The 26,999-nt window shown below is 37.0% G+C and overlaps 1 protein-coding gene across 1 annotated transcript in view; it reads right to left on the bottom strand.

The window, feature by feature from the left end:
* The window catches only part of LOC121864963 (calcium-activated chloride channel regulator 1-like), a 37,558-nt gene continuing 10,559 nt past the window's right edge, over positions 1 to 26,999 (bottom strand). The window contains exons 8-20 of the mRNA XM_042364188.1: positions 26,482 to 26,584; positions 24,989 to 25,121; positions 21,648 to 21,796; positions 20,377 to 20,533; positions 19,845 to 20,093; positions 17,814 to 17,930; positions 13,262 to 13,362; positions 12,717 to 12,867; positions 10,951 to 11,035; positions 7,655 to 7,755; positions 5,608 to 5,761; positions 2,938 to 3,157; positions 1 to 1,056 (exon numbers count right to left, since the gene is read on the bottom strand). Of these exons, the coding sequence (XP_042220122.1) occupies positions 813 to 1,056; positions 2,938 to 3,157; positions 5,608 to 5,761; positions 7,655 to 7,755; positions 10,951 to 11,035; positions 12,717 to 12,867; positions 13,262 to 13,362; positions 17,814 to 17,930; positions 19,845 to 20,093; positions 20,377 to 20,533; positions 21,648 to 21,796; positions 24,989 to 25,121; positions 26,482 to 26,584 (1,964 nt within the window). The 3' untranslated portion in view covers positions 1 to 812. The remainder of the gene's footprint in view (positions 1,057 to 2,937; positions 3,158 to 5,607; positions 5,762 to 7,654; positions 7,756 to 10,950; positions 11,036 to 12,716; positions 12,868 to 13,261; positions 13,363 to 17,813; positions 17,931 to 19,844; positions 20,094 to 20,376; positions 20,534 to 21,647; positions 21,797 to 24,988; positions 25,122 to 26,481; positions 26,585 to 26,999) is intronic.

Consider the following 26,999-nt stretch of genomic DNA (forward strand, 5'->3'; position numbering starts at 1 on the left):
ATGAGAGAGGGTGGGGTGCAAGGTGAGAAAGAGGGGTGCAAGGTGAGAGGGAGGGATGCAAGGTGAGAAGGAGGGGTTCAAGTTGATGCTTCTCCCTACACGACACATTGTGCTGTGTCTCTGTTTTTGCAGCTACATGTTGCCAAGTCAAATAAAATGAGTTATTCTACAATTCTGGACCCATAAAGAGCCCTAAGAAAAGCCTACTGAGCCCTAGCTCAATGTGATGTAAACTACGTCCGTGACCAATTAGTATATAACAAGGGATGACATAATTTACATGAGTGACCATTAAGAGGTTGATACTTAAGTTTATCAACATCAAGTGTATCATAATAACAATAGGGATTAATAGCTATGGTTTGTGAATTTGTTTTAATATTATTTAAGTATTGAACAGACCATATAGTGAGAGTAGTATGTTATCTTGGCTTATATACTGTAGTGGACACCGTTACAAATGCAGCAGATAGCAGCTCTTCCTCTGTAGTAAACATTTTCTGAAACCTGAGTGAACCGAGCTTTTTACAATGGCTTAACTGTACAGTGAGCAGGAAATTTACACAGTTCAGGTTTGTCTGAGCAAAAGTTGTGTGAGAATAGTAGACACAATGTCATAAAGTGGTTCAAATCATGAAACTAATACTGTATCATAACACATCTTAAACTCATAAAATTAAATAAAACAAAGGAAGTGGGATTAAAATAATTTTGATCTTACATTAGATATCAGTTGTCAAATTAGAAATACCATTTTCAGTGGTTTTTCTTGTCTTGAGTCAAGATCAACTTAGTGGTAATATGAACTGTAATTAGGTGTGCAGCTCTACTTTACAAGATCTACTGTATACAGAACTAACAATGTCACTTTGAAGACTATTCTCCTGTTCTTTAATCTTTTTCAAGATGCACCATACCAAAGTCCCGGCAGCAATGATCAGGACAATAAAAGCCACGATGGAGCCACAGATGATGAGGTCCTTATTAGTCTCTATTAAAGGCACCGACTTCATGTAGAAAACTTGGAGACGTTGTTTTGCAATGTTGGACACCGGGCTAAGGAAGTGACAGCATCAGTAAACACAGTCTTGTCAAAAACACACATATTATTATCACTAGACAACCACTAATAAAGGCATTCCTCTTACAGCACCGTAGATACATACTTTTAGAATGAAGCACTTTAAAAAAAGAGCTCTACAAAAACTTAAGTGTAACACTTCCAAAAGTCATGTGTTTGTGACAATGATGTCTTACCTATGAGTAATACCCTGTGTATGAGGGCTTCATTAAGAGAGTATATACTGTACAGAACTAGTACATTTTATTTATTACTGTACAGTTCATATTTAATACGATTAGAATGTTTTATTTATTACGGTACAGTATTTATTTGATTAGTACATGTTTCCGTGCTTTTCATTTCAGAATAATGAATCGGGGACGCACCCATAAATTGGGTAGGGGTGGGAGGAATTTAAAATATTTTATATTTGACCTGAGTGAGGAGCCGACATGATAAATTACAGATCACTATTGCAAATTTGGGAGTTTCAGGCACTCAAGTCTACTGTATATACAGTATAGCCTTGTGTCATTTATTTGGTAAATTTGGGTATCTTAGGCACCCTACTATAGCCATGGTGTAATTTCCACAGCAAATTTGGGCATTTCAGGCACATAAAAGTATTTGTGTCATTTTCCCGGCAAATTTTGGTGTTTTGGGCACCCAAAACTAAAGCAGTGTGTTTTAAAAATCCGAGTACAGTATACGCTGTGGAAACTGAAGATACCACACAACACCCATCCTCCCACCCCTCCCTCCTTCACCACTCTCCCTCCTGAAAGTGAAAACGAACGTGTCTATATCGTAAGGATAGTCTATATTTTTAAGAAAATGTATAGAAGGGCGATTTAAAACTTACGGGCACAGCGTAATTGACTTTAAATATCTTCAATTATTGTGAACCCAGATTCTTAATCAGCATGTAAAGTAGTACCTTTGTATGAAATTTAAACAAAATATATTTTTGACCCCAAGTGCCGAAAAATAAGGTCAGGTGTATTTTTGACATAAATTGATATTTGGACTTTATCACAAAATTTGGTTTTTAGAAAACAAAACGGCTTTTTTAAGAAATAGAAAACTAACGTGTTTATATAGTAAAGACAGTCAGGTGTCTATTGGCCAGACAAAACAAGTTCCCTGGCTTTACCAGGTGTAAATTTGAAAACTTCTGGGTACATTAATACGGTATTTATTATGACAGAATGACATAATTAGAAGTTATCAATAACATGTACAGTATATACTATTGGAAATTTTTAAGAGGATATAAATGGCCCTTTCGCGACCCACCCAAAGCCTAGTGATAAACATCGGCAAAGACCTTGACACTCCCTCCCCCTGCATATTTTTTCTCCTCGGATTTGTGACATTCACGTGGGTCGATTTGAACGTTCCCAAAATGCCAGAAATCCGGCAAAAAGTGAAAAATCACACTCCTAATCCACCTATATGACTCAGGATTAATATGTGGAATAATCTATTTAAATAAAGTCACTTAATTATAAGAACAATTCATCTCTGACAATACTCAATGCAGAATTATTAAATATAACCTGTAATATTTGGTTATCTGATCAGTAACATAAAATATGATAAGTACACAAACAATTCAGTTATTGAAGTGGACTATTTATGGTAAGATTGATGTCAAAATAACAATATCTTGAAGTTGAACTAAATTCACATAAAATTCCCAGTTTATTTGTTAAATTCCCTAGCTTCTCCGGGTTTTCCAGCCCAAAATAAAATTACCTGCCTTCCCAGGTTTTCCAGACCAGTAGACACCCTGAATAGGGAAGAATAAGGTCGTCTACCAGGGAAAAGCCTTCACAGAGCTAAAATCAACTGTGACAAACAAACACACTCACCTGGCATTACCCTCTTCATCTCTGCTGCGCAATGCAACATAATAATACTGGTAAAATTTCATTTTCTTCACACCAGTTATATTGGTAAGGACTGGTTCTCCAGCAGAGATAGTCACCAATGAGTCGGACACATTGAGAAAAATGTTGCGTTCACTTTTGTCAAATATATACTCCTTCAAGTACTGGCGGTCATCTGTCATACACAGTGCATAGCTGGACACTGTTAATAAGAAAAATAAAGGAGTTTTAGTGTAAGTATCTGTTTTTACTTTGTTAGAATGAATTCTGATTTGCCACACATCAGAAGAATACTTGCAGTAAAAAAAAATATTAGCATTTCATGGTATTTTTAGAATGTTTAATTCTTTATTTCTAAACAATAACTGAACTTGATAGGTATGAACATTAAGTGATGTATCATTCTGTTTTTCATGTTCCCATTTATAAGTGGGAAATAAACTGAATGTTATGTAGTATATAGTAAACCCTTAACAATCACGGGTTTAACTTTCACGGATTTGATTATTCACGGGTACAATCATTGTATACCTGTACCTGCTCATTATTCACGGACATGAAGTTTGGTTAATCATGGTATGTGATCACGTTTTCCCATAGTTCTGCAGCCCACAGAACGCTTGTGTTTAGTGTACACGACCATATCACACAGGATGCCGTGCATCACAGCACACTCCATCAGAGTAACACTTGTAGGTCAACTATTATTGCACTTTTTGGTGACTTTCTGTCCTTAGTGATGCCTCCTAAGTACAGTATACAATGAGTGGGGTCAATGAATTAAGTGCAAGGAGGCAGAAGAAAGTGATGACTTCAAGACAAAATATGGAGTTGCTTAATCACCTTACTAAGGGTGATAGTGCAACGGCTGTGGGACTCCATTATGGTGTTAATGAGTCAATTGTGTGCTTGAGCAGGAAAAATGAAGCAATTAACTATATTTGTGTAAGTGCCTCTGCAAGTGACCCAAAAAGTGCTAAAGTAGCTTTTCAAACCCATGACACTAGCATGTAAAAAACGAAGCAAGCCCTTAATTTGTGGACAGAGGACCAATCACAGAAAAGAGTTCCTCTCATCAGCGGGTCGGGTCGTGTTGCGTCTCTGTAACAAAGCGTGTTCAGCATTCGGGCCTTCGTTGTTGAGCGGCAGAAATTGGACAGTGATTACATAAGATGATCAAGATCGTCTTAGCGATGTGAAAGTGTAAATCAACATAGGATTTTAAATGTTAGACGCAATTGTATTTTTGAAAACTCAATCTCCACCGAGTTGGAGGTGCAGCCCAGGTCAGGAGGCCTACAACCACAAAGCTTTTATTTTATTTTTTTACGGAGTTGTGGTCATGGCTGTGATGAAGGCCAACCAGGGAGTGTAGTATACTGTGCCTTTAGTTAAATCAGTTCATAGTGTCATCAGTGACTGCAGAAGAGGCTGTAAATAACTTAAAGTGAATACGGATGGCAAGCAAACTGGTAAGGCACCACTGCCAGCTGAAACCTAGTAGTCGTGTTATAGGTGCCACAGAGACTTTAAATTTTATTGTTTGTGTGCTTTCTCATGGACTGAAAATGTGCCTATAAGACACCATTCACAGGGAGATACAGTGTACACAGTGATAGCACAATGAGATATAGTCGTTGATGAGAACGGGAAAAGAACGTAGAAGGAAATACAGGTACTAGTTAAAATAAAAGAATAAATAAAATGAACAAGCTTGGCTATCCTTAAAGGCATTCTATTACTGCCCCAAAGAAAGCTTTATTTTATTTTTCTGTGCTTCTAAAGGACTGGGTGGGTGTATAAAATCTGTTATTCACAGCAAAATGTAGTGTACATAGAGATAGCACATAAATACCGACAAATCGACAAAGTGAACTGAAAAAAAAAGAGAAGAAAAACAGAAGATAACTTTAAAGGCAACAGGGGAGGTTAAAACCAGCAGAGGGTGGCTAAGTACTGTTTTTTTTCTTTATTTTGAAATAAGTGTAGATCTAAACACAGCACCCCCACACACACACACAACAACAACTATGAGTATGATATGTGATTACTGCAGGGGGACATTGGATATGGATGATACAGGCCTGACTAATACAACGTTTAAAATGATGCAAACTGCCGTAAAGCATGAAGGCTGTTGCTGGTATTGCCCTGACTGCATAGTCAAGGTGAATGAGGCGATTGCAAGCCAGAGGGAAACGAGTTCCCTAGGGACGAAAATAGATGAAGCTGAAGCTTTGCTGGTTGCCAAACTAGAACAAGATGGGAAAGAGATCCTTGCTAAGACTGAGGAAGTAGCCGACACAATGGAGGTGGTTGCTAAGAGGAGTTATGCTGAGGTATTAGCAGGGCCACGGGAGGTGGCGGAGAGTAATGCAGGATCAGAACAGGTTCTACAGCAGCTAGGGACTCTGAAGAAGTGTGTAGAAGAAATAAAAATTAAACGAACTACTGTTAGGGGAGAGGAGGATCAACGGAAACGTTTCCAGCACAGGAACAATGTACGTAATATTTTTTGGAGTCCCTGAGAGCCAGGGGAAATGTCCTAGCGTGGATAGAAGACGTTCTACACTACCGCAAGCAGTGTAGTGTTTGTTCCATAAGCTGGAGTTGTCTTCTTGCTATTTGTCTTGTGCTACATCATAAACTTACCTTTGCCAAAGTCCAAGTCATCTCCTGGGGCAGTCCAAGAGAGGGATAAGAGGAACTCATCTGTATCAGGGTCCTGGTATAAAAACTCTACTTTCAGGTCTGTTACACGGCAGGGACTTGTTGCATCTTTACTCTCATTTGAAAAGTTGATCACCTGAACAAGAAAAACTATATATCAAATTCATAGCCAAACAATGACTACTGGAAGAGAGGATAACATTAAGTGTTGATCACCATAATGGTTGCTTTAAAACAATAATTCATCAATCATTTTTGGCTTCTGGAGCAAGTACCTGCACAGTATTACAATTCATACAAGTTGATTGGATGCTGGTTGCTAAGGAATTCACTCATCCTCTCCACCATTTGTTGCAAACTAGCTTATCAAGCAGTCCGTCTGTTCTCTGTTGCACACAAGTGATAAGTAATGAACATGCCTAAGCTCTTTAATGTACCTGAACCTTTCCCAGTATTGGCCAAACGTGAACTTTGGAATTTACAAAAGAGAGTTTAAATTAAAAAATAAAAGGGAGATTTAATATACAGTGAACCCTCACTTTACGCGGTCAATTGAACCCACGGAGGCCTGCGTAAAGCGAGAAACGTGTAAAGTGAACAACATAACATATGGGATTAAATGAAGTAGAGACCGGCTGAGCCCCAAACTCCACTTTTTCCGACACAATACCTATGTTCTAGTAAAAATAACATCTTAATTTTATGATGGTACATGCACACAATTAATACTTAAGAGAAATAGAGAAATACAGTCGCCAAGTTAATATCCATTCAAATACCGTAATGGACTCGACTCCCTCCCCCTCTTCTCACACTACACTCGCTGGCTCTTCCCTCTCTGAGAAATTTTTGGGGGAAAACCATTAGATTTTAAGGTATAGTAATAAATAATACCTCAAACTAAAGTTAGGATAATATAATTGACATTGCTGGATTCCTTGTAAGACCAGGAATATTTTGCACAAAAGATAACATATTTACTCAGAGTAAACAAAATACTTACATTAGATCTAAAATTTGTATGTCTAATGCAAAATCTATGATGTTTATATTCAAAATGATCATCAAATTGTAAGAATTCCAGCAATGTAAATTATACTCTGGCCAGGTAATTTGTATGAATTTTATGAGCTAAAACAAATATCTTCAGTTAATAAAAAAAAAAAAATATTCTTCACAACACTATCTGTCAATCAAAGTACCCCACCTTGCCTCCCCCCCTCTTCCAACCGCGCCAGATGGTCGGTCGGTCCCTCCCTACCAGAGAAATGTGTGGGAGAAACCAGAATATTTACCTTTTTAGTAATAAATAATACCTCAGACTAACGTTAGGATAATATAATTGACATTGCTGGATTCCTTGTAAGACCAGGAATATTCTGAATATAAATGTCATATATTGTGCACAAAAGATAACATATTTACTCAGAGTAAACAAAATACTTACAGTAGATCTAAAATTTGTATGTCTAATGCAAAATCTATGATGTATATATTCAAAATGATCATCAAATTGTAAGAATTCCAGCAATGTAAATTATATTCTGGCTTGATAATTTGTATGAATTTTATGAGCTAAATAAAAAAATTATACTTCACCCGCGTATATGAGTAGATGCACCGCGTAAAGTGGGAATTCCGGTTCTGGCAGGGTACCGCGTAAATGTAGAAACGCGTAAAGTGAAACCACGTAAAACGAGGGTTCACTGTATGTTTATAATCACTTCAAAGATATGTTTTGGGAGTTAGTGCAAGCCCACCCCACCAGTTAAAGAAGCTATTAGTCCGTAAGACTATTTGAACTAACTTCTTTGGAATAAGAGTTGTAATGTCTTCGAATAACCTTTCCAGAGATGTTGTGACAGCACCAAGTGTGTGCCCCTTGATGTCCAGATCTGGCCAACACCAACACATGTTTCGGTACACTCAAGAACCATATATACCCAGTAACTGACAACAGTATATAACAGAGCACATGAAACAAGATAGGGGGCTTTATCTTGATATCAACTTGATACGTTTTACTGACTTTGAGGGATCCAGTTGGCAGTTCCCTACTAAAGGGTTTGACAGTCTCTTGTTTGAATAAATCCACAGGAATCTTACTCCCACAGCAATAATCTGGAACATCTGTAAACACAAAGGAGTACTGTATACAAAAAAAAAATTCTGGATTATTATTTTTTTATGTTAATATGATGATTGAATATATTCACATAAAATCTAGGAAATTTGACTCATTCTTCAATGTTTTTCTTGAACATTCACAGATTCATCCATACTAAATTTCTTCTGGAAATTAATTACCATGTACAGTCATACCTTGGTTATAGCGCACTTGGTTATCACGCTTCCATCAAAATCTGCACACCTGCTGTTATAGCGCATTTTTCAAGCCGGGAAATTTCGTTATCACGCAGGTACCTCCAGGTGTTTTTACCTATTTGCTTCACCTACATCTATTGAGGATAAAATCTTTCACCTACAAATTGACAATAACACATTTGCTGTAATCAGACATATCTAAGTTGCCGCAACAATTGCAACCCCAGAACATACTTTTTTCTCAGAATTGAAATGTAAGGGGTTTAACTAATTAAGTACTTTCAGAATAACACACAAACCCTACAGGTAAATTACACCTTGGAAACCCATAATTGATGAGTAATTAGCATTGAAAAATGTTAGTTAAATATTTCAAGGGTCATTTTGGCCACTAATTACTCTGCAATCGAATCATGGACCACATACTCATAATCAGCAAGCTCAGGAGTACCCATACTGTGATTTTCAGCAAAATCTAATTTTTGGCCAAAAACCACCAAAAATGTAAATCTTACACCAGTGGCGTCAAACTTAATACCTTTCGAGGGCCAATTCTTATTTTAGTTACCCTCTTCAGGGCCAACACAAGTGCTATATCACATATTTGCAGGATTGAAGCTAACAGCTTCACACATTGCCTTACCTGGCTTACCAGGAATACCTCATTTGGTTTTGTCTGATCTTAAGTATGTAAAATTCATTTGACAATAAACATGATTACAGTATATCAATTTCTTTCATAATTTCACGGGATGATAAATTTTACCGTCTAAATGGTCGTAAAATGGGAAAATTGGGGTTGGGTCTTGGGTGCCTAGAACCAATTAGAATAAATCCCATACGTTCTGCTCTTTCGTTATCGCGTTTTTCGTTATCACGCACTCGGCGTGGTCCCAATTAGGCGTGATAACCAAGGGATGACTGTAATTTTCAGTTTTTTATAATCTTTTGTAAGTTTTTTGAAAAAAAAATACAGTACAGTACATGTACTGTACTTATATACACAGCATATATCATATTTTAAAGAGAATTAGTATCATATAAATATTTTAGTCTTGTTGCACACACAACTTTACAAATCTAATATACTATAGGAATAGCCGTGTGTCTGTTCTGGGCAGCCGAAACGGCACAATCGTTTTTCATCAAACTTGGTGGAAAAATCGCAAAAAAATCGTAGAGTGGAACAAACCTGGTCCCATGTCGATGGTTTCTTTAGGAAAGCATTAATTATCCATTTTATTTACGCTGGAAAACGATGCAAGTCTACGGACTTGGCGCACCCTCATTCGCTGTACGCTGTCAGCCGAAAGGCGGTTGCGCGCTAGCCAAGCATGAGCTTTCAAACTTTCACCAGGCACGAAGGGCCCGCAATTACTTGTTAAGAGTACTATAGATTAGCTACACATACTATAGATACTTCAGAGCTTAAGAATGAACTCAGTAAGCTCTGCCCAAATCCACTTTCCTTCCTCAGTTTTACAATTTGTGGAAGTTGATTAGTTAAGAAGTTTAATCTCATCACACCACCACATTGACATATTCAAATCCATTTTTCCCTCTTTTCTAATTATAATACTGCACATGCTCCAGTATATAATGGAATAATAAAAATAACAATTATAATCAAAGCTTAACAAAATAAAAATGTATAATAATTGGTTGGCAAAAGCTAAAAGAAAAAGCCAGTTCGTTCGGACGAGACTCGGAAATCGGTCCTAGTACTCAGACCTAAACATGTTGATCTGATTAGGTTGAGGCCAGGGGTAGGTTATGTTAAGTTACAATTAAGGTTCAAGGGATGTAAAGGTCTCATTTAACTCTTTTTTTATCCCTTTACCCATATAATTTGTAGGTAACCTCTCTATCTGTATACTGTACACTATATCAAAATTGTGTGTTTCTTCCTGAATTGAGAGGCACAGTGCATATGGGTACTGAGTTCATTTGCACAACTTATCACACTCTGGTACCCACTTGCCCTGGCCAAGAGTGGACGTTAAATACTCTTCAGAAGATAATGATGAAATTGAGTGCTATTTGCTAGAATTGGAGTTGACAGGCAAACCAAAAAAACTGTGTGGTGGGGATGAAGATATTGATTTTTTAAGAGAGAGACTCCCACCATAATGAGGCTGTCCAAAATATGGCCAAGTGTTATTGTCTACAATGAAGTTAGTTTAGTCACACCAACTATATTTTAGTGTTTACAGTACAGCTGCTCCTCGACTTACGACGGGGTTAGGGACCCAAATCCAGGTCGTAAGTCGAAAATGCTTAAATAATACATAGAAAATCAAAAGTGGGTGTCTCTTTTTCTTCTCAGTACCACAAAACTCTCACTTTTAAGCTTGCCAGCCATTTTAAAGTGAATTACAAACGAAAATTTTGTCAGTACACAGCGCAATCACTAACGTCGGGACTCGAAAATACGTAATTTGACAAAATTTTGGTACGACTGAGGCGGTCGTATGTCCGGGTGGTTGTAAGTCGAGTAGGTCGTAAGTCGAGGAGGAGCTGTATACAGTATGTGGATAGTGCTGATTTTTTTTATTGATTTGTTTTATTATGTTATTCTACATCATTGTAAAATATTGTAATGTACAGTACAGCTGCTCCCTGACTTAAGACGGGGTTAGGGACCGACATCCAGGTCGTAAGTCGAAATGGTCGTTCGTCGGAAATGCTTAAATAACACATAGAAAATCGAAAATGGGGGGTCTCTTTTTCTTCTCAGCACCACAAAACACTCACTTTTAAGCTTGCCAGCCATTTTAAAGTGAATTACAGATGAAATTTTTGTCTGTGTACTGACTTTGGGACTTGAAAATACGTAATTTGACCAAATTTTGGTACGACTGAGGCAGGTCGTAAGTGCGGGTGGACGTAAGTCGAGTAGGTCGTAAGTCGGGGAGTTGCTGTATTGTGTTATCTAGACAGAAACAGGATTTATACAACTTGAAAAAACATCTGGTTGAAAAGCCAAGACAGAAAACTTACAGTTCATGGCATCAGCTGATTTTCGCCTACGTTTTGTCTTGTCTTGTTTTGGCTTGATAATGTACGTGTCACCACTGCTACTTGCCTGCACACATGCGCGCACACACACACACATAAAAGAGAGAAAAATAAATTCCTGCTCAATTTAATTCTGGAGTTTTGATAGAACAAGTACAGTATTTAAAAAAAATTCGATATACTGTAGCATTAGAATAACAAATTTATAAAATAGCAATCTGCTCATCTAACCTGGAAAGAACTGTGGTCTAGCAGATAAACAATATAATTACTGTACAGTACATTATAAAGTACTGTATATATGTGTAGCACTTTAACTTGTAAAACCCGTACACCTGAAGTCTATATGTACTGCTTTTGTCATAAAACTTAGGGTATGCACTTAAAGAATTTTAGCCTGTCAGATAATTAATTATAACAGTTGATAAAGCTGCACAGTGGATCAAAACTTTGTTGTTCAGGAACTAATGAATAACAGATTATTATACAGTCAGTAGCGTACCCAGAAATTTATCAAGGAGTAGGGGGGGGGGGACTCTGAACAGAAATACTGAGGTATCGTTAAACTACAGTGATATCTCCGTTAGCTGGAACAATTGGTGCAGAGCACTTCAGGGAATGAGAGACTTCCAGGTAACAAGACGACTCTCGAAGGGGGAAAAATCCCTCATCCCCGGAATTTTCTCAGAAGTTCCAGAAGTTGCCCATTACATTATCTCTCGAACCTGGAAAAAACTCCCCTATCCCCAGAATTTTCCGAGTATTGGGAAAATGTTCCCAAAGCTTGAATTTTCCAGAAAATTCCGACCTTGGGAACGATTTCTGAGAAAATATCAATTCCACTTATCAGAGTTCCGGGTTTGAGGGATTCCGGCTACCGGAGATATTACTGTTTTTCTTCACGTTCATGAGCTTACCATTCAATTACGGTAGTGATGCTAATATTTGTATTTATTTATTTACTGTTATTATTTTTTCTTTTCCTGTTGCTAAAAATGGTTTATTTGCAATACTTTATTAGCTCAAGGGGGGGGGGAGAATGCCACCATCATCCCCCTCCCCTCCATTCAGTATGCCTATGTGTACAGTAAACTTCTCCTAAACTGGACTTCAATGATAAACCAAACGGCATCCGACCTGGCCATATCTTTTTGGGGGAAAAGTGGAAAATAATGAAATACCTTGTACCCTGAAGTAGATTCTGATTATTTTTCTTTTATCAGTTTAATTAGTTTGTGGGTTCTCAGTGATGAATCATTGTATATCTGGACTCGACCCACAATACTGGAGGTGACTAGAATATCATGCATCACACCAAATGTTGATCCTATCCCCCTGAGGCACTACCTGGGTTTATTCGGATATTTTATACACGAATTGCCATAATAGGCTCTAGAAAACTAGCAACTGATGGTGTCTGAAAAATTCACCGAGAAATGCCTTTTAAAGTAGGAAACAAAATCTGGAATACGAATGATCTAATATCCTCTATCACCAAACTTATTCGATGGGTCAGTAATTCTTGACCAATCTTAACTGAGAAAGACTGCCACAGTAACCTAACAAGGGAATGTATGCTTCACAAGACAATGTCCTATTTCTGATACCAGCAATGTGAGCCTTTATCTTTAGTCCCTTCTGTCTTTCAAAGTCAGGAATGTAAAGTGAGAGGACCAAACCTTCTCATTGGCCTTCGGTTAAGGAGCTGATTGACACAAAGTGATGAAGCACAAGTACCGGGGACCTACCAGAGCCTTGATGCTGTACCGTCCATTCTCAGAATACTTCAATAAGTACCGGCAGTAGATACCATCACCTGCTATTCTGTCAGCTGCTTGCCCATTGTCAAGCAGCTGCAATTCTTCTTTTTTTATACCATCTGGGTGAGTGATGAGTGTACTGAAAAAAAAAGTTTCCTGTTTCAAGACAATTATAATTCCATATAGTATGTAACTTAGGACAATTTGTGCTCCACTTAAAAGTAAAATGTACAGTAGCCCACAGGTTTAATTTTCCATCACTAGGTGACCTTTCCGAACATGTGGAAACACTGGAGTCACTTTATGAATGAATTGGTAACATGAAGAGAGTAGTTGCCAACAACTGCTCTCCTCACATTACTGATTCATTCATAAAGAGATTCCAACGTTGCTACATGTTCGGAAAGGCCACCTAGGGATGGAACATTAAACTGTGAGTTACTGTACAAAACAAACTTGTAGTTTTATTTAAGACTTTTATAAAGGTTTTAGAGAATTCAATGCCATTAAACAGAAGTGGAGATCTATGCTACCTGACCGAGGCATTGAGGACTGGGTAGATACCCTGTATCACCTTGGCACAAATAATGACCTTCTTATCCTTAGCTGCATCCACCACATTCCCAACGTTCACCTGTCAATGAAAATAATTATCAACTCCCTAGCAATATCATTATGATTGTATCAATATATTCAACAAAGTTGTAAAAAGTACTGGACTTGGTTACTTTAGTAAAATTATTGTTACACTGGTACAATGTTACTCAAGTAGAAGTAAAAAAGTATCTCATTCATAAAGTATTCAAGTAATGAAAGTAAAAAGTAACAACAAAATTATTTATTGTTTCAAATATTAAAATAAATCCACAGGAAATTATAAAAAAAAATAGTTAACTCTAGTTGACTGAGGATAAAAATAAGACAGCACTACACATGTTTATTTGCAAAACTTTTGATCGAGACTAATTAAGAACTGGTTCTCAAAATTATTGCTGTCCTATTGGGATCTTTTAAGCGTAACTACAAGCCCAGCATGACTAAACAGACGCTCACAAGCAGCAGATGTGAAGAAACATTTGTGATTGGTTAGCATCTAAGTTTGTCCTGTGTCCTGTAATTGGATATTTAAAACTATTGTTTGGGGCATGTAACGAGTGACAATTTTTGTTTTTTCAACTGTACTGGAGTAAAATAATTAGAATACCATACTTAAGTAGTATCAAATTTTGGTTAACAGATCCTTAAGCAGCACGTTCAGGAGTACCTATACTGAGATTTTGAACAAAATCTATTTTTTGGACGAAATTGTAAGGCTTACCCCTTACAGGATTTTTGGCCAAAAATACCTTTTCTCTCAGAACTAAAATATAATGTGCCTAACTATTTAAGTACATCCAGAATAATACAAAAGCACCAAGAAATGATCTCGAAAACCCATAAGTGGCGAGTAATTAGCATTGCAAAAGTAATTAAAATATTCTAAAAACCATTTGAACAAGTTATAATCAAGATATCAAATTTTGGTTAACAGATCCTTAAGCAGCACATTCAGGAGTACCTATACTGAAATTTTGAACAAAATCCATTTTTGGCCGAAATGACGAAAATTGTAAGTCTATAGCCTTAAAGGATTTTTGGCCAAAAATACGTTTTCTCTCTGAACTAAAATTTAATGTGCCTAACTATTTAAGTACATCCAAAATAATACACAAGCACCAAGAAATGACCTCGAAAACCCATAAGTGGCGAGTAATTAGCATTGCAAAAGTAATTAAAATATTCTAAAAATCATTTGAACATTTTCTAAAAGCCATTTGAACAAGTTATAATCAAGATATCAAATTTTGGTTAACAGATCCTTAAGCAGCACATTCAGGAGTACCTATACTGAAATTCTGAACAAAATCCATTTTTTGGCCGAAATGACGAAAATTGTAAGTCTATAGCCTTAAAGGATTTTTGGCCAAAAATACGTTTTCTCTGAACTAAAATTTAATGTGCCTAACTATTTAAGTACATCCAGAATAATACACAAGCACCAAGAAATGACCTCGAAAACCCATAAGTGGCGAGTAATTAGCATTGCAAAAGTAATTAAAATATTCTAAAAATCATTTGAACATTTTCTAAAAGCCATTTGAACAAGTTATAATCAAGATATCAAATTTTGGTTAACAGATCCTTAAGCAGCACATTCAGGAGTACCTATACTGAGATTTTGAACAAATCTATTTTTTGGACGAAATTGTAAGGCTTACCCCTTACAGGATTTTTGGCAAAAAATACCGTTTCTCTCAGAATTAAAATATAATGTGCCTAACTATTTAAGTACATCCAGAATAATACACAAGCACCAAGCAATGACCTCGAAAACCCATAAGTGGCAAGTAATTAGCATTGCAGAAGTAATTAAAATTTTCTAAAAATCACTTGAACAAGCAATAATTCAGATATCAAATTTTAGTTAACACATCCTTAAGCAGCATGTTTAGGACTACCTATACTGAGATTTTACCATCCAGAATAATACACAAGCACCAAGAAATGACCTCGAAAACCCTTAAGTGGCGAGTAATTAGCATTGCAAATGAAATGTACAATTACAGTTGTACCCCACTTAACGCGGTCAATAGAACCCAGAGGGTCCTGTGTTAAGTGAAATCTGCATTAAGTGAACAACAGAACATATGGGATTAATTCCAATAGAAACCGGCCCGACCCCCAAACTCCACTTTCTGAAGACACATACCTATGTTGTAGTAAAAATAACATCTTAATTTTATGATGGTACATGCACACAATTAATACTTAAGAGAAATAGAGAAATACAGTCGCTAAGTTAATGTCCATTCAAATAATGGACTCAACTCCCTCCCCCTCTTCTCACACTACACTGCTGGCTCTTCCCTCTCTGAGAAATTTTTGGGGGAAAACCACTAAATTTTAATAAATACACTCAAATCCAAAGTTAGGATAATACAATTGACATTGCTGGATTCCTTGTAAGACCAGGAATATTTTGAATATAAATGTCATATATTTTGCACAAAAGATAACATATGTACTTAGAGAAAACATTTTATCTAAAATTTGTATGTCTAATGCAAAATATATGATGTTTATATTCAAAATGATCACCAAATTGTAAGAATTCCAGCAATATAAATTATATTCTGGCCGGGTAATTTGTATGAATTTTATGAGCTAAAACAAATATCTTCAGTTAATGAAAAAAAATATTCTTCAGGACACGATCTGTCAATCAAAGTACCCCACCTTGCCTCCCCCCCCTCTTCCAACCGCGCGGTCAGTCCCAACCCTCCCCCCCCACCCCCCACCACTCCTCCCTTCAGGAGAAGAGTGGGTGAAAAAAATAAATTTTAACATTTTGTATTAAATAATACCTCAGATTAAAGTTAGGATAATATAATTGACATTGCTGGATTCCTTGTAAGACCAGGAATATTTTGAATAGAAATGTCATATATTTTGCACAAAAGAGAACATATTTACTTGAGAAAACATTTTATCTAAAATTTGTATGTCTAATGCAAAATATATGATGTTTATATTCAAAATGATCATCAAATTATAAGAATTCCAGCAATGTAAATTATATTCTGACTGGGTAATTTGTATGAATTTTATGAGCTAAAACAAATATCTTCAGTTAATAAAAAAAAAAATATTCTTCACGGGGTAACAGATGGTCGGTCGGTCCCTCCCTCCCCCCCACCCCCCACCAACCGTCCCAAGGAGATGTGTGGGGAAACCAGAATATTTAACTTTAGTAATAAATAATACCTCAAACTAAAGTTAGGAAAATATAATTGACATTGCTGGATTCCTTGTAAGACCAGGAATATTTTGAATATAAATGTCATATATTTTGCACAAAAGATAACATATTTACTCAAGAGAAAACATTTTATCTAAAATTTGTATGTCTAATGCAAAATATATGATGTTTATATTCAAAATGATCACCAAATTATAAGAATTCCAGCAATGTAAATTATATTCTGGCCGGGTAATTTGTATGAATTTTATGAGCTAAAACAGGCAGTCAGGCAGGGTGGCGGCTGGGGCAAATCTAAAAATAGCGTCTCGAGCCGGACACTCACCGCGTATATGTGGAAAATATCCGTGTTAAGTGAAAGTTCAGCTCTGGCGAGGCACCGCGTATATGGTAAAACGTGTTAAGTGAAACCGCGTTAGGCGGGGTAATACTGTACTAAAAAATTTGAGTACTTTTTAAAAAGTAAATACCCAGAAATGTTACTTGGGTATAGTACTTACAAAGATTTACTTTTGTATACACAGGAGAGACCCTCTGTCATTGCAATACTTCTACATTATGATGAAAAAATTGCTGTTTGACATAATCTTGTGTAAATACAAGAAATATAATATCTTGTATTGCTTCTATGTGTCTGTGATTGAAGCTGCACTAAACTTGGGTGAACTTTACATAAAACTTTTAATTTTGTTACGATTTTAACAGTTTAAATATCCCTAAAATCCTATTTTAAGATTCGCTAAATTCTGAACCATGGTGTGATGGACAAAAGACTGTGATCAGTAGAGAATGGAACTTGTAAAAATAAACATTCTAGAATGTCATAAAAAATTTTGTCACTCTGAATAAAGAAAATGTTTCAGAGGTTAAATCTTTTAAAGAATGTTAATAAACATTCAAATACTTCAAGTACATTAGTACATTGTAGTTAAAGTGTTAAAGATAGCCAAAAATTTAAAAGAAAACAAAACTAATTGAAAGGTATGTGGATTATTATTCAAACTGTGCCAGTTTTATTTTGCAATCTTAAAGTACCTATGGTTCTGAAAGACACTCGTTTAAGGGGGTCACCAAAAATTGGGCAATGCCCTTGACCATGGTTATGAACTACAAATAGACTATGCAGGGTGTGAGTATGGCAGACTACTGTACTACATAAAGTCAACAGGCATATCTGGTGAGAAATACATCATCACTGTAAAGAAGTACTGTAAATAATATAATTCTGACTAGTGACTAACCATTAAAATTAAGAGTCCATTATAACTAGGAACCATGTTACTGACCCAACCCTTGATGGTGACTGAAGAAGTGCTAAGGTCATGGGGCTGTGATGCTACTCCATAACGGACATTACAGTCTTTCTTTGGTGGCAGCTTTATGTACCACCTCCACTGACCTTCCTATGGACGAGGCAACAAATTTGGGCGTAAATGACATGATACATGGGGTAGTGATTTTTGTTTTAGATGTAGCCTTTATGCTGTCTGTCCAGATCATCCTCTGAATGTAAAACAATAAACAATACCAAAGCAAGAATAAATAAAGTTGACATATGGCATCTTTATATTTACAATTAAAATACAAGAGGAGAGTTTTTCAATACAATATAGTATACGATAGATTATATGATCTTTCAAAAGCCATCAATGAAATATTTTTTGGCAATAAACCTGTAGATTAAGTTCCAGCTATTGTTGGCTTCCCGGGTAATTGTTACAACTCAAAAAAGTTGATTGATTGCTGGTTTTAAGCAAGTCATGACACGATATCAGCAGATTTATAGTTAATATTTTTTAGGGAAATTAACTTTTTTTTTTTTTTTTACTTTTTATCCTCTTCACCAAGGATCGGTTTGTTAGCCACTTGGGCGATCGGTCATGTCCCTGCTATACACTGTTGGCAAGTACCGGACATGCACCGGCCCCTGAATTTATCTGAACCCGCTCCAGTGCTTGTTTAAGTCTGGTCTTGAAAGAGCTCACACTCGGTGCCGTCACAACACCTTCTGGCAGATTGTTCCAAGAGTTCGCAACTCTCACTCCGAAAAAGTTACCCCTCACAGTCTTCTGGACTTGCAGCTCTTCAAACTTGAGCTGTGACCCCTTGTGGGGAGAACGTCCACCAGCTCCAGGTAAGGACACTTGACCGAGTAGTGCCCTATGAGATGTTTATACTACAGTATTTATATACAGTAATTGGTTTTAAACGTCTTATAAGGCACTGTAACTCACTTACAAATCAACTTTTAAGATGTGTAACAGCTTTCCAAGGAAACTAAAGTAGGTGAAATGCACCTAACTGATTAATTGGGACTTGCGGGAAGTCTAAATTTCAGAAATATTTCTCACAGTACATGTGTAATGTGACATCCCATGATGAATGAAAGGTTGTCCAGTGATCAATTAGCTCGACATAAGTCCAAGACAAGGTAAGTGCATCCCTGCAAAATGGATGTCATGAGTTTGAGTTCTAGGTGGTCAATATCTTTGGTTTCTCTCACTGTAACACATACACAGCATGTGCTGATTAATGACTCATCAAACTGGCTCCAACTTAACTACTTATATACCTAACCATAAGGAATAGGTGACCATTCATAATACTGTGATTTTTAAGCCCTGGGAGTGGCTGATCCAGAGTGGGGGGAAAATGAACACAGTTGTCAGGGACCTGATGGCCCTATGGTCAAGTCAGAGTAAATAAAAAATAGCTTTACAGGTAGGAAGGTAAGGTTTAAGTACCTGAAGGTGTGGCAACCCTGCCTTGCCAACTAAGAAGGCACTTGGAAGTCTTACATATAATGCCCAGTTCCGACTTTGTAAAAGTGGATTAGGAATAAGAAGGCTATCCAGATGTAAAACTTGATTCAAATTTGTCTGATAGCAGCCAGGCACTATGCCATCAGATAATTATGGCTAACCCACACAAGTGTGGAAAATGACCATACAACAGTGATGACGATGATCAGGAATAGGCCCCATCAGGACTGAGTCCCATCCCAAATGGTTAAGTCTGGCTAGTTTGGACTTATCTTCTTTCCCTCCCCTTCATTCCACAACTAAACACAATTACATTTATTGAGTCAATGATTTATTGTTCTAACTTGTTCACATATCATGTGAGCTTTCAGGTAATGCAATTATCTTTGCTGTATGTCAAATGGGCTCCAACCTAACCTTAACAAACCATTAGGATTTGGACCAACTTGGACAAGAGCCCATTTGGAGTAAGCTTTGATCAAAATGGTTGAACTAATTTAGAAGTTAAATCTATTAGGAGTGAAGCCCATTTGACCCACCACCATCTTAACTTACCTCAGCTTTTGGTACAGTGATATGCCACATGAGTGTATCCGGATAAAATGTTTCCGTAACATTTTCCTCCACTTTATTACTTGGCCGAATAAGTTGTGGTTGTGTATCGTTTGTGATATAGTTTTCACAGAAAGAGTCCAAACGGAAGACGAGGTTCTTACCCATGCCCTTATCAACAGTGAATGTGCTTCCTACCGTGATTTTCTCCTGATCCGAAGAACCACTGACTTTGAGTTCCTTTGAAGTTATCTGCCCAATAATAATAATAATAATAATAATAATAATAATAACAATAATAATAATACAGTAATAACAATAATATTAATAATAATGTTGTTTTGCATTTGTCCAATGATGATATACTTTCAGTGAAATTATATAAGGATATCTAACACAAGAATTATGTTCTAAACAAGAAGCTTAGAGACAGTTAGACAATAGACCAATACATCTTTAAATTGAATACAGTAATTCTTTAAACAGTAATAAATGAGTACAGTTCAACAGCTTGCTGATAGCGTTAAGACAGCACCTGTATGACCATGTCACTGGGGTTCAGTGGTGGCTGGTACACGAGAGCTCCTCTAAGGGCATCACCCAGCATGTGCCCTTTGTCCTCGTCATTCACAGTGAAACTGCATCCTCCATTCAATTTTGCAAGCTCCTCTAACCTTGGGTCTGCTTCACGGCTAGTCATCAAGAAATTAAGAATAGCAATTAAAAAATAATAATTTGCTTCCTCTCTGAAAGGAATAAATTATCTGTTGAAGTCTTTTAAGTAATAAATGTATCACTAATCTGTGTCTTAGTACAGGACAAATCTGTGTAATACAGTTTCTTAAGGACATACAGTACAGGTATCCCTTGAGTTATGATAATCCACATTAACGTTACTTAGCTTTTAAAGCAGTCTCACGTTTTATGTTAAGTAAATACCACATTAACAATAGCTATAGGGAGGCTAAACTTGTTGACGATGATCATAATCACTAGGGAAGTGTATCTCTCCTTTTTCACTTGTCAAATCAAAGATAGCTACCATACGCAGAAACTGCTTTTCCATCCTCCCTGCAGTTCAACCACTCGTGCCCCACCTGATGGCCACCCTGTTTATCTCGTTTCTGTGCTTTGTTCCAACATGATTGCACCTGCCCTCGCTCGTGTAACCAACGTTATCATTATTATCGTTGGATAATCTTGTAATCACTGGGATTTTAGCTATTATTGGTTAGAGGAAAACACTATCCTTTAGATTTTGTTCTGTTTTGGTGACTGTTAAGTGATTCATAACACTTTCTGCCCCTGAGAAAGCCATGGCTTCAAGGAAGACTGTTTCTCTGGAGACAAAGTTAAGACATTGTTAAGCAACAGGCTTGTTAAATGTGGTGAGTGTTGCTTAATTATTTTGTACTTATTTAATTAGTGCAGGATATTGTAGCTTGTTCTGTGATATATGTCTGTGTTGGACAGGCCAAGATGTATCCCATCAAAACCCATGTTAAAAATCTCCCAATACCTGGTATATGTTCCAGGAATGCAACCCTATTGTAAATTGGCGGATGCCTGTAAATGACACATGATATCTTTGATAACAATAACCTTTCCTTCTTGTTTTGTAGAGCTATAACCCTATCTAGTAGTCTAGGGGAATTTGTCCTAACATCTTTAGGATAGCTTTTGCCTGTTGCATGGCTTTGTGTGAGAAATTAAGTGATAAAATTATACTGTACTGAAAAACTAATCTCTTAAATGCACCCAAATTTTCATGCACTCCAAAGATTGAGGAGTCCCCAAAACATTTACCCAAAAGCTATGCTGACAAGTCGAATGTTTGTTTTTTCAAACTTATTTTTATATCTACTTATGGTTCGGTTAATTCGGAGTTCTTCAATGGAACTCTCCTTGCCATCAGATAGTAGAATTATCACTTGGTTCTTAAGATTTTGAAGCACCTGTGAAAGAAATACTATGTTAATTTATTATAAATTTAATTTCAGTGTAGCTATATGTAAGGTGTTAAACTTATTGGTTAAAAAATTAATTGGTTCTATAAAAGTGAAATCTTGATAATTCATGGGTTAGATACCAGATGACATCGTGAATTATCAAATAGCAAATTATAGTTTTGTTGATTTGAATGGAAATAATGAGTTTGGATCCAGAAGCCAAGAAATACCCGTAAACTGTTCCAAAACTGCTTTAATGTATACTAAACATCATACATAATGTGGGTTACACCAACATGGAAACAATATTTGTGGTTCATCTTAGGGAAACAACCCCCATGAATATCAAGGGTTTCCTATATTGTAATATTCATTCAAAATCAAAACATTCAACACATTTACACCTTTTTGTTTATACACTGAAGAAGAAAGCCATATGTATAAGCTAAAGTGGGTGTTCTTTAAATACCAAATGGTCTATCCCTTACTGTAGTACAAGTTATAAGGCAGGAAATTATAAGTTATTGGTTTTAATAAGCAGTGATACAAAAACAATAATAATGTTGTGCTCTAGTCATGGTCACAATGACTGCTGGTCTGTTTGAAACCTGATGATTCATATTATGCTCCATGCCCTTAAAACATGTGGATAACTGGTGAGTTATCCCTGGCTTAGGTGCCGTCCATTTCTCTGACTTCCTGAAACCAACCTCTCTATAAATTAATTTGAATGTGAGAGAGAACACCATTGTTTTGAGTCAACTTAGATATGTCTGATTACAGTTAAAGCATTGTGAGTGATGTTGAAAGCTTCAACTGTCTTTATTACTAGTAACACTTGTCAAGTAAGTGAGTGTCGAGTCTGCCAGTACGAATGGCATCTCATGATGTCGTCCTTGGGGATAGCCATGAGTTTCCAATTGCTACTGAAGTTAGATTATTTTGATTCCCAAACCTCAGAGAATCTGATATTTGCAGTTCGATTATTATCAGTTGTCTATTTAAGAAAGTCATTAATCTCCTGAAAAGAACATGTCAAACTCCTTATCTCCAAGATCTCAACGTATACCCATAGAGGCTCCTTGTCTAGAAATCCCGCTGAGTTTGTAAAATTAAGGTTAACAGCGTGTGTATTTGATGCCTATTTTCACTTTTTCCTGGCAAGCTCAATTGCTGATTAAATTATAGAAATAGACATAAGAAATTCACCTGACCCATGACACTGATTTTCATAGATGAATGTACAGCGACTGAGGTGAATCGAATTTCTGTCATTTATGAGATTAGCCCTTCTGACGTGCCTGCGCAAGCCTGAGTTGCCAGATGCCCATATATAAACGAATGCACGAGGAAGACTCACACGCACGTGACTCTTCCTCAACGCATCTCCAGGTATGTGAACGATTTTTCCCGCAGCCATGTAAAGTCAGTTTAACTCGATTGAATATTGTGAATATCAGTGTTCATGTTTAAACATAGTGAAATGATTGTGTGCCAAGTATAATTAAAGTAACATAAGTATCGTTGCCAGACGTATGTTATGTATAGTTGAAGTTAACCTGTTTAACACGCTCGTGACTATTCCTCAACGCATCTCCAGGCACAGAGTGGGTGTTAGCCGAATACCCAGCAGCTACCGGGGACCAGTAGCTGCATACCAGCTAGCTGTCTTGAAGGATAACGATTGAATTGAGCGAGTCTCCCACCCTGGGAACTAAGCCCGCGGGACGAACTCCCTCTCAGTGTGTCGTACTGCAACCGACCATAACAACGCTCCTCGTTTGTTGCAGTGACACCAGTGTGACACCCTGGTGTATTCCTCACAGTTACAATATAGAGGCCAAAGTATTATTGTTGTACCTGATTGGGGATAACTAGCATGAATATAGTTATCCCATGTTGAGTATTGAACCCATGATTATGGATGTTACCAGTAATAAAGTTGTTATGGGTTGTGAGTATATTTCATATGTACTACCAACTGAGTCTAGTGCAGGTGCCATATGTAAGCCTGTCATGTGGTGTGTTCTTCTAAATGTACAACCAGTAATGATGTAAGAAGCGAGAGTATCTAATTGGAATTGCAGATGAGTAAAGCCAAGGAGTTGATCCTTGTAGTTGTATGTTAATGACATCTTTAACCAAATTGAATTTCATATTAATAAACCATTTTTAGAGTATGTTAGGGGTATCATTTTCCCTCAGTATGTGCCTTTATTCTTGTCCAATAGCTTGATACCAGAATTACAGAACCCATGTGCCCAAACCCTCACCATGCTACCACAGGTCAGAGGTTATGAAGTAACTACTATATGAAATTAAATAATTAGATAGAACAAATGGAAATAAGAAAAAGAAAGAATATAAGGAAAGAAAAGAAAGAGAAAAATAAAAACGTGCCCCCGCCCTTATACTCTGGGGATGTTTGTTTGAGTCTAGTGTGTGAACAACAGTACTCCACCTATCAAAGAAACCTGGTCACCTGTATCTACAACAGGAAAGGGGTATACTGTATCTGGGTTCAATGAATATCTCACCAAGCTTCTCTTGTCCACACTTTCTGGCCCTCTTGCCTAACATCTATTTGTTTCACTTCTAGATTCTATTAACTTAAAATGATCTCCAGAGTTTCAAAAGAAAATTACATCATTGTAGGTAAACATATGGCATTGGCTCTAAAATTGCCAACTGCTCAACACAATAAGTTGGAGAAATTTCCAGTAATGGATTGTCTTTGTAAAATAAAAGCATCATATCACGATAGATCAGGATTACTCACTGAAAGTCTGAAACAGATACTATACATAACTTACTGCTGGTGTGATCTGTTAGTGGTGAGCACAGCAACACAACCAATACAGAACAAGAACTCCATATGTTAATCCCAATCATATACAGTAGTTGCTTTGAAAGAGAATAACTTTGGGAAAAATTAACAAAGACAATGACCCCAATGCTCGTGCCTGCAGCAGTTTCATCAGCCATATAGACAGATGTTTGGGATAGAAAGGGTGTTGGTCTGTGTGTACTTGAGGCTTACAGAGGGAGTCTTGGGTCTAAAGTCAGAGGGTCTATGCTCCAATGCACAGACCTGCAGCAAGTTCTCACGCTTGACATGATTTGCTCTTAATCGTAAAATGTTTTGTCCCAACTGGGGGTTGAGACCTGTATGTAAGGTTTTACTTTTGTTGGACTTACCTTTATCGCTTCATAAAGCCCACATCCAATGCAAGTTATCCCTCTGGCTGTTAAAGGGAGAGCTTTCACAAGGGCCTCCCGAGATGACTTGCCCTCAATTTTGGTCATGTTTTTCACAAGTTTGCTAGTTCCACTGTAAGAAATAAAAACAACTTGAGAATCTTTTCAAAGGGGTATCTTAATTCATTTTGTTTCTTAAATGATGCTAAATGAATGTATCTAGATAAGGTATAATAGCCTCAGTGTATTTTGATACCATTTTTTAATGTTATTTATGTGGTTTAACTTAATCCAGTACAGTAAGGTAAATTCTTGCATCTTCAATTTTGAGGAAGGGTCGTCATATCCTCTCTCATGTAGCCCAGTAGGAGGTGGTTTCATATTTTATGGACTTTGATCTAACAGACTAACCTCTCACATATAGTCTTTAAAAATTTACTTATTACACAAAGAGTCTACATCAGTTATAATCCAAATGAAAACATAATTATGGTATGGAACTTTGTTCTTTATGAAAGAGTGCATGAAGTTTTACTTACACAACCCACACAACTAAAAAATTTCGTTTAGGAAAATACCAAATCATAACAGGAGGTACAGTACCTTCTTCAACATTATGACCCGGACATTTTGACCCCAAAAACATGGCACCTGTTAGGAATACAGAGCACAGGTATATAAGATGTATTAACATTGTGACACCTTCCATTCTTAAGTCATGCTGCCACCATACACATTAAAGAAAGTGATGGCATTAATTGTCTTCCTACCTACCTAGGTGTGTACTGTATGTTGACAATGAGCTTAGATTCTTGGGCCATTGCGAGAAGAATGTGAATCAGGCAACTAAATTATTAGGCCGTTCAGATATCTAGACGGTCCGTCCCTCTTAATGATCTTCAAGAGTGAGGTGCTTCCCCATCTGGTCCCCAAGATATGCTTGGGACTGTCAGTTGATTGAAATGTCCAAAGGAGGGCCACCAGGCTGGTGCAAGCACTTTGGCACCTCAGCTACCCTGAGAGATTAGAGCACCTGCAATTGCCTAGCTTATAGTACTACAGAGGGGCAAGGGGGAAGTAATTGAGGTGTACAAACATCTCAAAGGGCACTACTCAGTCAAGCGTCCTAACCTGAAGCTGGCGGATGCTCGCCCCACAAGGGGTCATAGCTCAAGGTTGAAGAAGCCACAAGTCCAGAAAACTGTGAGGGGTAACTTTTTCGGAGTGAGAGTTGTGAGCTCTTGGAACAATCTGCCAAAGAGTGTTGTGATGGCAGTGAGTGTGAGCTCTTTCAAGACCAGACTTGACAAGCACTGGAGCAGGTTCAGATATATTCAGGAGCCAGTGCATGCCCAGTACTTGCCAACAGTGCATAACAGAGATGTGACCGATCACCCAAGCGGCTAACAAGCCTATCAGTGGTGAAGAGGATAAAAGTAAAGTAAAAAGTATACAACCCTGTAAATGTGAGTGATAAAACTAGAGAGACTTACGAGAAAGAGACGATGGCTACTGAACTGCCTTCAGCTACTTCATGAATTAGCCAATAGATAACTGCTCTTCTCATCCTTGACAGACGGGTGACTTCATTTGAGGCTTGAAAAAATACAGTACTCAAAAATATTACTAAAGTTAAAAGTACAATTAATTAGAGGAAAAATACAAACATTAAATTAGCCTTCTTTAAAACTACTTAAATCAAAGGACACTGTACTGTACCTAATTTAATATAAGTAATCAAATAGGAAAAGCAAAAGAAGTAGTCCTAAAATAACAATACAGTATTGCTTAATGATACAATTATGTCCTAGGAATTATGCTAAAATTTAAAGAGAGAGAGAGAGAAAGAGAGAGAGAGAGGCACTTAGCCATTAACTTCTAACAAGGGTTTGTAATGGCTACAAAGATTAGCTGCAGCATGAGTACTTTAAGTGTTGGGTCAACGGGAGAGAGTTCTACACTTTTATGAAATTTTAAATGCAAGAAAGAAACTTATGTTAATTTTTTTTAC

Source organism: Homarus americanus, unplaced genomic scaffold (genome assembly GCF_018991925.1).
Source record: "Homarus americanus isolate GMGI-L3 unplaced genomic scaffold, GMGI_Hamer_2.0 scaffold2539, whole genome shotgun sequence".
Taxonomy (NCBI): Eukaryota; Metazoa; Arthropoda; class Malacostraca; order Decapoda; family Nephropidae; genus Homarus; species Homarus americanus.